Source organism: Chaetodon auriga, chromosome 3, assembly GCF_051107435.1.
Source record: "Chaetodon auriga isolate fChaAug3 chromosome 3, fChaAug3.hap1, whole genome shotgun sequence".
NCBI classification, from domain to species: domain Eukaryota; kingdom Metazoa; phylum Chordata; class Actinopteri; order Chaetodontiformes; family Chaetodontidae; genus Chaetodon; species Chaetodon auriga.
In genome coordinates, this window is record NC_135076.1 from 7,928,830 (window position 1) to 7,942,141 (window position 13,312).

At 43.7% G+C, this 13,312-nt stretch overlaps 1 protein-coding gene across 2 annotated transcripts; it reads right to left on the reverse strand.

Annotated features, from left to right (window-relative positions):
- Window positions 1–243: 243 nt before the first annotated feature.
- On the reverse strand, window positions 244–13,052 carry b3galt2 (UDP-Gal:betaGlcNAc beta 1,3-galactosyltransferase, polypeptide 2). Of its 2 annotated transcripts, none has more exons than XM_076724882.1 (2): window positions 12,833–13,052; window positions 244–2,668 (listed from the first exon to the last, which is right to left on the reverse strand). In XM_076724882.1, exon 2 carries the CDS (start codon window positions 2,314–2,316, stop codon window positions 988–990), a length of 1,329 nt encoding a protein of 442 aa, XP_076580997.1. In that variant the 5' UTR covers window positions 2,317–2,668; window positions 12,833–13,052; the 3' UTR covers window positions 244–987. The 2 variants fall into 2 exon arrangements, with proteins under 2 accessions (XP_076580997.1, XP_076580986.1); XM_076724871.1 differs by having other exon boundaries at window positions 12,256–13,052.
- Window positions 13,053–13,312: the final 260 nt, after the last annotated feature.

The following is a 13,312-nucleotide window of genomic DNA, read 5'->3' on the forward strand; positions in this document are numbered from 1 at the left end:
CCCCTAAAGCTCACCTGGTAGAGGGCCCATGTACTAAGGTTGTGTCCTCACCGAAGTGGCCTGGCTAGAATTCCTGCTGCGTGTCATCCCCCATTTCCTGTCTCTGTCCTGCTGCTGTCAATTAATGGTAATATTGAATTATGTCCCAGCCCTATATTTTTTGCCCATGGTATGTATGTTACTAAATGTGCTTGCATTTGTGAATCAGCCCCAGATAAATCACACACACAACTGTAGACAAAATGAATTCAGTACATTTAATTGTTAATTGATTAATTGCACATTTGCTCAAGTGCAGAGTCATACTCAATGTAAAGCTTTAAAAAATACAATCTCAGTCATCTCTGACATGATTCTGAGTGCATTAATGTTGATTTTTTAAAATAAAATACAGTATATGACAGATAAACCATCTTTTTAGAGTTGTATTCTTTGATAAATCTGTAAAGTAAACACTGAGAAACAGGGCAGCATAACTGGTCAACGTCAAAGATACTTTCATTCATATTTAGGTAGTGTAACTGTCGACATAATACATGTGCATTTCCCTTTGTCTGTGTAAACACAAATTGTGTCTAAATTTTTTTTTGTTTGTTTTGTTTTTTTTTTTTTTTTAGAGTTGTAGAGTGCGACATACTGTACTACCCATTAGAGGAGAGCCCTCACGTTAACAGTAGCTTGAATTACCATCTTTCTGTTGGCACCTGAATCATCAGAAACACCAGTCCTGAGCAGCAGCACTTTTTTTTGCATGCTCCATAACGCACATCCTTCAATCTCCCTTTCAGAAATAGCTCAACAGGTTTACAATACTTAACATTTTTTTCTCAAATTAAAAAAATAGTTTGAATCATCAACTGTACACAATACCAAAAACAATGTGCTTTTGCCCATATAGTGTATAGTGCTGAGTTCAATATGTCCACCAGCTGTAGTTATAGTACACCCATCTCCCTTGTTTGATGCAGGTGGTCATCACAGGATGCATCAAGGAGGCCTCTCTCCATGAAACTTGCGGTGTCTGTACCTGCCGTTCTTTTCCTTGGCCATGCTGATACAGGCATTGTGCTTGTTGCTCTGCAAGTGGTTCCAGTACTTGATGAGTTCATTAGGTTGGAACTGATGGGATGTGATCAGGTGGCTGTACTTACAACTGGAGTAAGATACCCGCCAATGGTTGAAGAGGAACTCATTGGGAGGGGGCACTGGGTCAATGCGCAGCTTCGCCAGGCAGATCCCCACATAAACATCCTCCAGGTGCAGCCTGCGTATGCTGAGTGATGCCTGGTAGATCAACCCAGCCAAGTCCCCTGAGAACACATACCCCGTGCCCGAGCAAAATATCGGGTAGCGCTCGCTTGGGTACAGCTCGGGAGGCATATACCACTTGCTGTCCTTGTTTCGGTTTGGTGAATAGCCCCTCATCATGTAGCCAGTGAAGTACCTCTGCTTGGGCGGCAGATCTGGCTTCAGCAGCTTTTGAATGAGATACTCAGTATTGACAAACATGTCGCTGTCTGTCTTCATCACATAGGAGGCATGTGGACAATAGGTGGCCACCCAGTTCATGCCCATCAGCGTTTTGATGGTCAGGTTGTAATAGGTGTCCTGATAGTCCTGTTGGATGATGTCATGGTAAACACGGCTCTCGTCCTCTATGCTGCTCTGCTGAATGGTGTCTGAGCTCTGTCCTGTGCCAAGCAGGAAAAGACGGACAAACCGCAGACCCATTGCTGTGCTCTCATTCCCCCACGTCTGACGGATGGCATTGCGGGCATCGGCCTGGTGGAGTTCTACAGCAATTAGAAGGATGAGGAAGGGAGTGCTGTCCCTACACTTGAAGGGCTCATTTAGGATGTAGCGGTAGGGCTGAGCGCTGAGTCTCCCTCCCACACCCATCTCCATCTGTAAACTGTTGTTAGTGCTCATGGAGTCACCAAGCCCCATGACACCCATCCTGGCTCCTTCCCCCCCCCCTCCTCCGCCTGCTGCCTCTCCTGCTGCCCCATCCGCCGGCTGAGAGCTGAGGTTGAGCAGTGGCTTTGGGGCTACATACCCCGTCTCCCTCCACAGGCTCCTCAGGGAGCTGCTTTGGTTGGTTTCTCCCTTGGGGCTGCGGAAGCCCCTGACGGTGTAGGTGAGCGGGTTTTCCCGGGGCCCACTGCGTCCCGGCAGCCAGTCCTGGTGGCTGAAAAATAAGAAAAGAGTGAGGAGCAGAGCCAGTGAGAAGAGGCCGGCCACATGGGTTCGGAAGAGCGAACGCTTGATGGTCCAGGTCATCTTGATGGGACAGCAGTGCCGCCGTCTCCACTGCATGATGCAGATCGGGGTCGCAGGAGGCTGCTGCTGCTCGAGAATGGGCGGCGGCGGCAGTCAGATACAGTCACCTCAAACATGTGGTTGCCAACAGTCAGAGGGTTATCTGAGCTGGCAGATGGGTTGGAGTGAGCCTCCTGGTGGAGTCAGGGGAACGTTTGAGCCCCTCAGTGCAGCTTGGAGAAGGGTTAAAAGGGCTCCTGATGGAGCTAGGATGGCGCTGAATCTTTAGCCATGGAGGCTTCTCCCTGGCACTTCTTTGGCACTGTAGACAAACACAAGATCATGCTCTATGTCTCGTCTCCTTCAGGATATGATAAGGGTCACCTCCTCTGTGTTTGCTCTCTCTAATCTGAAAAAAGGAAAAAGAAACAGAGAAAACAGTCTTGACAGTTGTCCGAAAAGCATTTCCTATTCACTGCACTGAACTCCATGTCATTTGTCTCAGTTGCCGATGTATTTTATTCTACTTGTGGGGACAACCAAGCTTGTTACTTACTCATTTTATTTACAGTTTGTTTTGACACACTCAGGGTAATTCTAAAGTTATTTGTCCCAAATGCAAAACCCCAATTAGAGCTTTCTATGGATGCCGTGCCGACTATGGTAAATGGCACTTTTGGTAGGCTGACTTAACATTTTGAAAGGAAGAAGCTGAATCAATATGACAGCATTGTAGCATCTTTGATTGGACAGGAACGTAGAACACAGAAGGCTTTGGGGATGTGTTTTTCTGAGGAAAGAAATTGGAAAATTTAGAGAATGCTGTTGAGAGCAGGTCAGTGGCAGAAGAGAAGACCGCTGCTGTAAAAATGACTTTGCATAAAGTGCATCTGTGTGGTTGAAAAAAAGGCTCACCCAGATGTGTAGCTAGTTGTTGAGGTACAGCATAACACACATTTTCAGAATGAATCAATATCACAGTAAACACGGCTGACTAAATAAGCACATTTTCCTGTCAGTCTACACAATGACAGAAAATAAGATCATCAAAAACTCATCTCACAGTGAAGACCTTCTAAAAATAGTGAAAGATAGAAAATACTCCATAAACTTCTAAATTATGCGCTGGATTTCTGGTGCTGGGCACGGTGAGATGGTGGTTGCCTCTTGCATGTCATTATTCAGCTTAATGCCTGGGGCACAAGTATAAATTGCAGGTTTGCTCAACGTGGTGCCGGCTAACGCTACTCTGAGCTGCTTGGGCGAGCGAGTGTCATCAGCCCCCCACTGCGTGTCGACAGCTAGGGAGGAGATGCATCTGTCAAAATGAGTTTTCAGGGTCCAGCAGGCAGTGGTGCCGAAGCCTGAGCCAGCCTCTGGTGATAACAGCCTTCACCCGCCATTCACCTTCCACCTTCAGCTTATCAATGCTGTCTACTTCCTAGCTGAGACCACCCAGGCTGCTCGATCCTCTGGGCATATATACAGGACATGCAAGGAAACATGCAAATAAATGCACACATGCAAACATGCAACAACAGAGAAAAAAATGTGACATGAGTGATTGCATCTGTTGCCCACAGGGAGTTGTGCACCGAGGGAGGCATCAAAGCGATCACGTATGCAGACTCTGATTCTCTTACTCACTAAGGGGAACAATCAGTTTGCACAAGCACAAAATTTACAGTGCATTGCACATAATCATATACACACCAAATACTGCACACATTATCATTTTTTGTGTTCCCAGACCCACTAACATAAAATCTAATGCAGACCAGACTGATTGATATACAAAACAAACATACTGCACACATAATCACTCCTGTATCTATAGACTCACACAAAAGATGTGCACATCACACACAATTATGGACACACACGCACAAACACGCACAAACACACACACACACACACACACATCACCAGAGAAAACAGAATATGCCAGCAGAGACTCGCAGGTTGTCCTAGACTCTAGTGAATATTAATGTCGCAGCAGTGTTGTCTCGAATCCATCCGTCCTCCCTGAGTGTGTTAATGTACTGTACCTGTGTTGTCTCTGTTTATTTGTTTGCATACTTGCTCTGTAATAATCTGCGGACACTGAACAACACAGCATTATTTGGTGCAAATGCTACATGCCGCTTAGTGTGAGGCAGATTTTCTAAACTTCCAATTTTCATTTCCTGCTATGTTTGCTCATTCATCATGACAACTGGCAAGGAACACGATAACCTTTTCAGGCGAGTGTGCTTACCCAGCGCAAGCAATTACAGGAGAATGAGAGGGGCCAGGGCCGGCTTTGTTTTAAAGGTTAACACACTTTACATCGAGGCATATCCAGCGCTTGAGAGATTTCTCCTGTCAACTAAATGAACATCTAGTTACGTGAGCTCTGATGAAGTGTGCAGTGTACAGAGGGGCACGCATACACATAAATACACATGGAACACAGAGGTACACACACTTAATGGGTGCCCACACACACCCACATCAACCCACCCACACGCTCACACGCAGACAACCATGACTGGTTGAGTGTATGACTGTGTATTTTTTTTTGTTTCCAATGTAAATACCAATTTCACTGGCCGATCAGACATCCATTTTCACTTTTTAGCAGTTCCACTTTATCTGCCAATGCCTCTCCTCATTAATTCATTTTCTTGCCTCCCATCAATGTCACTTCTATGCAAGCCAATTAGTTACACTAGCACTAATTAAAGCCCCAGCGATTCTGCAGCGGTCAATAATAAGAACGAAGGCTGGGGGAGTGACACAGTGACATACTAGGCATACATTATAGTGTTGTCTCTGTCGCGGCACCAGCATCAAACCTAGAGGAAAAAAAACAAAACAAAACAGAGCAAACGGAGGAAAAGCCTTCGACAGCCAGGTATGAGCACCATTCTTCACAGATTGCTTTCATTGTTTCCACACCTACATAAACAGGCTAGCCCATTTTTGGCTCCACAATGTGTGTAATGCATGCAAAACAAGCTCTGTTGATGTCAATGAGGATATGACCTTCATTCAGTAAAACATTGCACTTTCTGATAGTGACACATTTTCCTCAAGAAAAATACAGCTCCCATTTGTGAGCCATTTAGAGTGGCTGTTCACTGAAGTTAGAGGTTAAATTCTGCTTTATTGGAAGAGGCCCTGCTGATTATGTGGCTGACTAAGGTTCTCGTTCCGTCTAATAACACTCCCTTGAAGCAACAGTCCTCATTTCACCACTACATTTATGACTTATTTCAATGTTAAAGTAGGGTTGTAGCACATGGCCTTCATCAGGCCAAAGAAATGTCTAGCTTCTTAAAAAAAAGTCACTGATGAAGGCCACATGACAAAAAACTCCATTAACAAAGTACTCATGATAGCTGTGGCTGAATGAGGAACATCACTCCTACAGTTCCAACTATCATTACTCATTAACCTGCTGACAATTTTCTCAGCTGTTTTCTACTAACATGTTGTTTTGTCTATTAGGTGTGAAAAATGGTGAAAAATGCTCATTATAATTTCCCAAAGCTCAAAATAACATAAAAACAGTCTATTCAGTTTACTATCATACAAAGACAAAGAAAGAAAAAAAGCCAGCAACTAGTTGTAGAATTTTCTATCAATTAATCAACAGCTGGTTTCAGCTGTACTTGCTTCAAAGCACTACAATTCAACGACACGGAAATGTTGGAATAAAGCACCAGAACATCAATTAGTGTGCTCACTTATGTTTTTCCACATTTAGTTGTAGTATTACACTTAAGTACAGTACAGTACAGTACCTCTGTTTTTATGTGGCTGTCTATTTTTTTCTTTTTTTCAGCTACGCAGCCTTCCAACAGGTAAAAAACCATAACCTGTGTAAAAAAGGTTTAAAATAATTCACATAAATACCTCATTGTTCTAGAGGCAATACAACACAGCACCTTGTGGGTGTTGTCACATTGTCACATGTCACATTGAAATGAATCAATTAAATCAATGTGTATCTGTGTTCATGTAGTTAAAATGATCCGGTTGATTCATCCAGTACCAGTTAACATCTGAACTTCCAAACCTGCATAACCAACTGCATTATCACTTGGCTAAACTCACTTTGCTCACAGTGACGCTGGCACACAACCACACGCTACAAAGGCGTCTGTCGCAGGGAAAAAAGCCCACTCCAACCAGCCAACATTACGGGTCGAGCTTGTATCGCAAGTATTACTGCTTATGTTGCCAAGAAACATAAGTACACACACACACACACACACACACACACATGTAGTTGTAGTGTTACACATGAGTACAGTTAAGATTTTAATGGCAAATTAACTTAATATCCACATATTTGATGAACTGCTCAAGGACATACTACTCAACTGTATAAAGTTAGAAGCAGCTCCACCTTGGCTAACTACAACACTTAACTTCACTATTAGCTATTCACACATACATTATAATACATCAGTAACAATAACATATAATAATAATCATGGAGGCCATTTTACTGCATGAGCACTGTTGATACTTACTACATTGCTCTCTGCTTACTAAGGTTTTCGATCTTGATGCAGGAAGATTGTACTGTCACTGTCTATTCGACACGCAGTTGTTTTCTAGGAAATGAAAACTGGGCTATTCCTGTTCCATTTAGCCTTAATTCTGTAGCAAAAACCTGGAGTACTGCACTCCAAGCTCAGCTCATACTCGTCATTAAGTTTGTCTATTTAACGCCTTCTTGTTGTCTGGTGAGAATACAGTTGCCCAATAAACTGGATGAGGAAAACATCCATTGTTTCGTTGCTGTTTAATCTGAAACTCTGCTCTTGGGCCTCAGTGTTCATTGTTAGCATTCCCACTGGGAGTCAAAAACCACATCTTGAGTCTCAAGAAATGCCTTTGTCTTCAAAACAGCTTCTCTGGTGAGACTTCTCATTGCTTTCTCACAGCTAAAATACATGAGGCACGAGCGTGACGTGACACATCTGCCGCAGGATGCCTCCAACACGGTGCGGCAACTGAAGCTGCTACACTGACCGCAGAAGCCTTGCATACCTGCGCAACCATCGCACCGCTCATCTCTGTTTTTATGTGGCTGGTCTATTTTTTTTTTTTTTCCCAGCTACGCAGCCTTCCAAAAGGTAAAAAACCATAACCTGTGTAAAAAAGGTTTAAAATAATTCACATAAATACCTCATTGTTCTAGAGGCAATACAACACAGCACCTTGTGGGTGTTGTCACATTGTCACATGTCACATGTCACATTGAAATGAATCAATTAAATCAATGTGTATCTGTGTTCATGTAGTTAAAATGATCCGGTTGATTCATCCAGTACCAGTTAACATCTGAACTTCCAAACCTGCATAACCAACTGCATTATCACTTGGCTAAACTCACTTTGCACACAGTGACGCTGGCACACAACCACACGCTACAAAGGCGTCTGTCGCAGGGAAAAAAGCCCACTCCAACCAGCCGACATTACGGGTCGAGCTTGTATCTCAAGTATTACTGCTTATGTTGCCAAGAAACATGTGAACTAGCTTCACTGCCGTTGTGGGTCAGTCTGCACGCTGCCCAGCAATGACTTTAAAGAATTCCATATCTGCTTTTGTTCTCTCAGGGCCATGCTGGGCTCATCTTAAAAAGAATCTTCCAATCCCAGGCTTTGTTCAGAGCGGTCACTTGAAAGTGCTGGTGAGTCCACCCCCCCCCCCCCCCCCCCCGGTGCTGCTGTGGTCTCATCTTAATCCCCCCTCGTCCTGGTCGCTTTCCTCACCTCTGTTCAGCCGCACTCTTTCTCAACAATCTGTCATTTTCTGACTCTTGTTTACCATCTGATTGCAGTGAAGAGTTCACAAAGACTGCCAGGAAAACAAGTGAAATAGAGGTGAGGGGTTTTGTGGTTGTTGGTCTTCCTAACTTTCACTCTCTCTGGCTGATTTCAGTGTGGGTTATTTGACAAGCTGGTAGTCCCAATTCTCCTTTACAAAAGTGAAGTATGGGCTTTTCACGATTTGAGCAAATTGCAATGATTGATAAAACATGGTATCGTATCAGAGAGTTCCCCACTGTTTTTTTTTTTTTTTCCACATCCCTGCAGCCCTATTGGATGAACTAAACTAACCATCTATCCAACACCAGTCATCACGTTCCAAATGTGTTCATTTGAATTTATTTTAAACTGGATGTTATTTAACACAACAAGTGGACATTGTTACATGTTTTGTCAGCGTTTAGGTTGGTTTGGTCAAGTCTGCAATTGTACAGCCACTGGAAGAAATGAGACATTTCAACCACTAGCCGTTATTTTTTTGCCACTTCCAACCATTAATTACTGTCAGCTAACTGTCTTGCAGTCTTCCATTAGCTACCTGTTTGTACTGTTCGTCTACTACTTCTTCTATTTATCGGCCACTTCTGGTATCTGCTGAGGAGACTCTGGTCTCTGTTATTGACTCTGTGGTGGCATCAGCCATCTTTTATGGAGTGGCCTGCTGGGACAGGAGCTGCAGCTCTGTCCAGGGATGCCCCCTTCAGTAGGAGACAGGTAGGTACAGTAGGAGAAATGATGGTGATGATGATGATGGTTAAGCTACCATCCCTGATGGCGAACACATCCTACAGCAGGACACTCTGACAGCACGGGGCAGCTCCTTCAGTGACAGGCTGCTTCAGCCACAGTGTGTGAAGGAGAGACACTGCAGCTCCTTCCCTTCTGCTGCTGTCAGACTTTACAATCAACACTGCTCACAGTAGACCTCACACACCTCAACTGACAAATTGCCTCATGTGTGATATCAGTGTACACTAAATATCAACGTGGCCTATGTGCTACGTTCGACCGTTGTCCCTTTTACTCTGCTTTACTTATTTTGTTGTTAAATGACTTATTACTTATTATGTTTCAGGTGTTATAGCTTATGCAACAATATGATTTAACAGCGTACATCCATGTTATTTCCACGACGCCCCTGGCAACTGCAGGGTTGGAAAATACTGGTATGGGAGATGTGCGTCAGATACAAATGTAAAAAAAAATGGCTACATTGCACATTTTTATTTGAAATTCTGTATTTATGAACACTGCATTGTATTTCCCCCCATTTTTTTTATTAAACTACTGGACAATAGGTGGCACTGTCCAGTGATTCATTCCTTTCTGTGGTGAGAGATCTGAGAATTCACTCAAAAAAAAAAAAAACCCTCTAAGCTTTCTCACAGACTTCTTGTGGTTTGTGTAACCCCTCTGAAAATGCTGTTTGGTGTATATGTGACTCAACTAGGATAGGACCGTTGGGAGAGGGAGGGTTGCGTTCTTGTTAAGTGTTGCAGAGCAGATGAGTGACACTGGATGGCCAGCTGTGTTTTTTTTTTTTTTAACCCTTCGTCACTAGAGGCTGGTCAGATCTGGGCCAGGCCACTGGAGCCCACTGTCACACAGCACAGCCATATCTGCTCCTTAAAGGGTCAGTTCAACCAAATGAGAAAAAAATAAAAAATAAAAACGCACCACATTTTCTCACTTACCTCTGACCTTTTCCTTAACCCAACCAATTAGTTTTGGTGCTTCTACCTAAACAAACTGCAATCATGTCATTACTTTCATATCTTGAGGACAAAGGTCTGTCATTCTGGCAATCTTCCTTATCATTGTTTCAGGTATGAGGATGTGTGTGTGACAGTAAACTGAATATCTTTGGGGTTGGACTTTTGGTTGGACAAAAAAAGCTACCTGAAGATGCCACCTTTGGTTGTAGGAAACAGTAAAATACAATTCAATTTCTTTTTTTTTTCTTACATTTTTTGACAAAACAATACATTGATTTTATTTTAAAAAGGGAGAATAATCAAAAATGGAAAAAAAAGATTATTCAATTTTTTTTTTTTTTTTTTTTTTTTTACATGCAACATTTCCATTTTGGGAGCACCACAAAAGTAATCCCTTTAACCTACAACTGTAATGGGGTGGAGTCTCAAAACTTTATCAAATGAGGCCAAAACTAGTGAGAAAATGATTTCCAGATTTTGTATGAAGTGACCCTTTAACTCGCAAGTCAAAGCCACATAATGCAGGCTTACAGTGCAGTGGAGTCATCTGACATTTATATATGACTGTTAAAAAGAATCAAGCGGCCATGATAAAGTGGACTTGGAACTGCTGTTGCTATAGCAAATATTATATGACAGCGATTTTCTTCTGCTCAATATGACCGATGACCAGCCCTTCCCATTGTGCTGCTGTTAACGGTCACCACTGTATTAAATTCAAGCACTCTTTCTGTTTTACTTCCTTATTCTGCTTGCCTCCACTCTTTTCAGGGATGTCAGTTCAGGCACCACAGCAATAAATTATGAGGTGGTTTGAAAATTAGACCCCATTAAAGTTTAATTGTCTAGCGGGTAATGTGAATATCCAGATGGTAAGCTTAGCTGCTGGGTTTTTTTTTTGGTTTTTTTTGGGTTTGTTTTGTGTTTCAATGTGCATCTCATCAGTTTGCAGATATCTCTAAGTATGCGCAGGCTTCAGTGCCAAATAGTTCAGGCAGCTGTGATGTGTGTGATGAAGTGGATAAAAAGCCCTGTTAATTGAACTGGATCAATGGGAACTCCCTGGCCTAGACTCTTGGCAGGTCCAAGAAGGGCTTTCCTAAACTTGAATCTATGTAAACAAATACAAAATGGATTGCTGACCCCCATTTAATGACAGTGATTGTAAGAAAAACGACTGCTCTGGGGATGGAGGAATCAACCAAGGACATGCACACGCATTTTGGGGGGCAGAGGCTCAAGCAAAAAAAAAAGGGGCACTCACCCCACCCACAAATTCTTTCTATTCCCTCCCCAGTGTTGCTAAACGGTCATTCATACTGACACAGCACATCATCACTTAAAGAACCACAAAATTGACATGTTTTCATGAAATTCATTCACTGATCAGTAGTGTAGATCACATTAGATCAATGGTTTCTTCCAGAAAGGAATAGCAACAAGGACGCAATTTAGTGGCATGCAAACAGATTTTCAGTATGCATAAGAGTCTGATTGATTTTATTTCTGTCAGAGAAAAAACAAAAACAAAAAAAAACACAGTGCCTCAAGAACTACTTTTAGGAGAGTTGTTAAGAGGGAGGGGACGCAGGCAGTTTCTGGATGAAGATGCAGTGATGACTAATGATGTTTTGAACGTATGGCCAACCGGTTTGATGTGTATGGAGCTATAGAACCTGTGAGAGCCTGGTGCTGGTGGCATACGAACTGAAATGAAGGCATACTTAATTGCGCAGAGTGACAGAGGAACATAACTGTTTCTGCTGCCTTCAGATGCCTGGAGAAATGTAATCAACTCTAAGAGAAGGCTGTCACACATCCTACAGGCAGCTGTGGAGGACAGATGCTGGTAAAATCTTGCATCTATCCCAGCAGAGAATCAACTTTTATTTCTGATTCTGATTTTCTGATTTCTGAGTGGAGTAGCCTGGTTTTAATAATGTGTCTATATTTGTGTCGATACTTTACCCTCATTACAGTGACTGAAAAATAACAATAACAACCTAATACAAATAACCAGGTGAGCCAAGAGGGCACTTGTCCAGTCTGATGGCATGAGGATAGGAGCTCAAGCTGCCTTTGGGGTCTTGGTGTGCAGGAGCCTGGAACGAACTATCATCAACATTCACCCTTAGGGAGTGAAGTAACAGTGAAATCTAAATATTCCTAATTTTCCAGTGGTACACCTGCCTTGAACACCTGCCTGAGGGCCTCCTGAGTGTCACTACAACATTTTAAGAAGCTGCTGGGGGTCCAAAAAGTGCCTAATGTAGAGGAGATGCATGATGTTGGGACAGAGAGGAAAGGCATAGATGGACGGATGGATGGATATTAGTCAAGGCGGCTGGGAAGGGTGGATGGCTGGATGTAATGGAGGGGAGAGGAGGGCGGAGAAGGCTAAATGAATAATGAGGATGAGAAGGACTGATGAGACGTGTAGTGCTGCGTACCTCCTCCTCCTCATGCTGCTGCGTCTTCTGACAGGGCTGCGGTCGGCTGACAGAGTGTGTGGACCCCGCTGCCTTTGCCCGCCATCACCGCCTCCTTGGACTGGAAACAATCTGTGCTTTAATGGCCGGCCTCTTCCAGCTCCCCCTCATCTAATCACACTAACACCTCGGATGTGTTCCGTCCCTCCACGTCCTCATGCCCACAGGCTCAACAAACCTGCAGGTTTTTGGTTCTCCTCCTGCTGCGACCCCTCCTCTCTCTCTCTCCTGCTCCTTGTGTTCGTTATACACCACAGCGTCCCTCTACTTCTCTACTTAATATTTTGTTCGCTCTTTCTGTTGTTATCCTAGTTTATACCCCTCTCCGGAGACGTTATTTAAGGTACGATGAAAGAGAAAACACCACAGCATCCACACTCGTTTATCCGGAGCCCTTCCGCTGGCAGGAGGGGAGCGCAGCGGCAGCAGAGCAGCAGGAGTGCGGCTGCTCCTTCACGATGCTCGGCAGGCAAATGTACAGTATCAGCGCAGTGAAAGCGACAGAGAAAAACAGTCAAAAAATACTATCCTCACCCACCTCTGAGTCCAGTCACTGCCCAAACATGTTCCACGAGTCCTGAAGGATAAACAAAAACAACTGGTCGTCTGTCTTCACCTCCCTTGTCAGTCTGCTCCGTCTCCTTGTTCTTCTCCTGGATCTTTTCGACTCTCCGTCTTGGACCGACCCCTGTCGAATTTCCCAACCCGGCGAGGCGGACGCTTCCCCGAACAAGCTGCCTATCTGACACCGCTACACTAATAGAACCCCACCACGTCACTGCTTATAAACGGAGCATCTCACGTGACCCAGTTAGACGCTCATGTTGCGTTCATAGGGTATGGGTGAAAAATTCCCCTCAACACACACACACACACACACACACACACACACACACTCTCTCTCTCTCTCACACACACACACATAAACACGCCCCAGCTTAAAATATGTTCCAACATACCTGCTATAGTTGAAACTTACTGAAGGTACAGTCCATATTATTACTGATTTGATATTAAT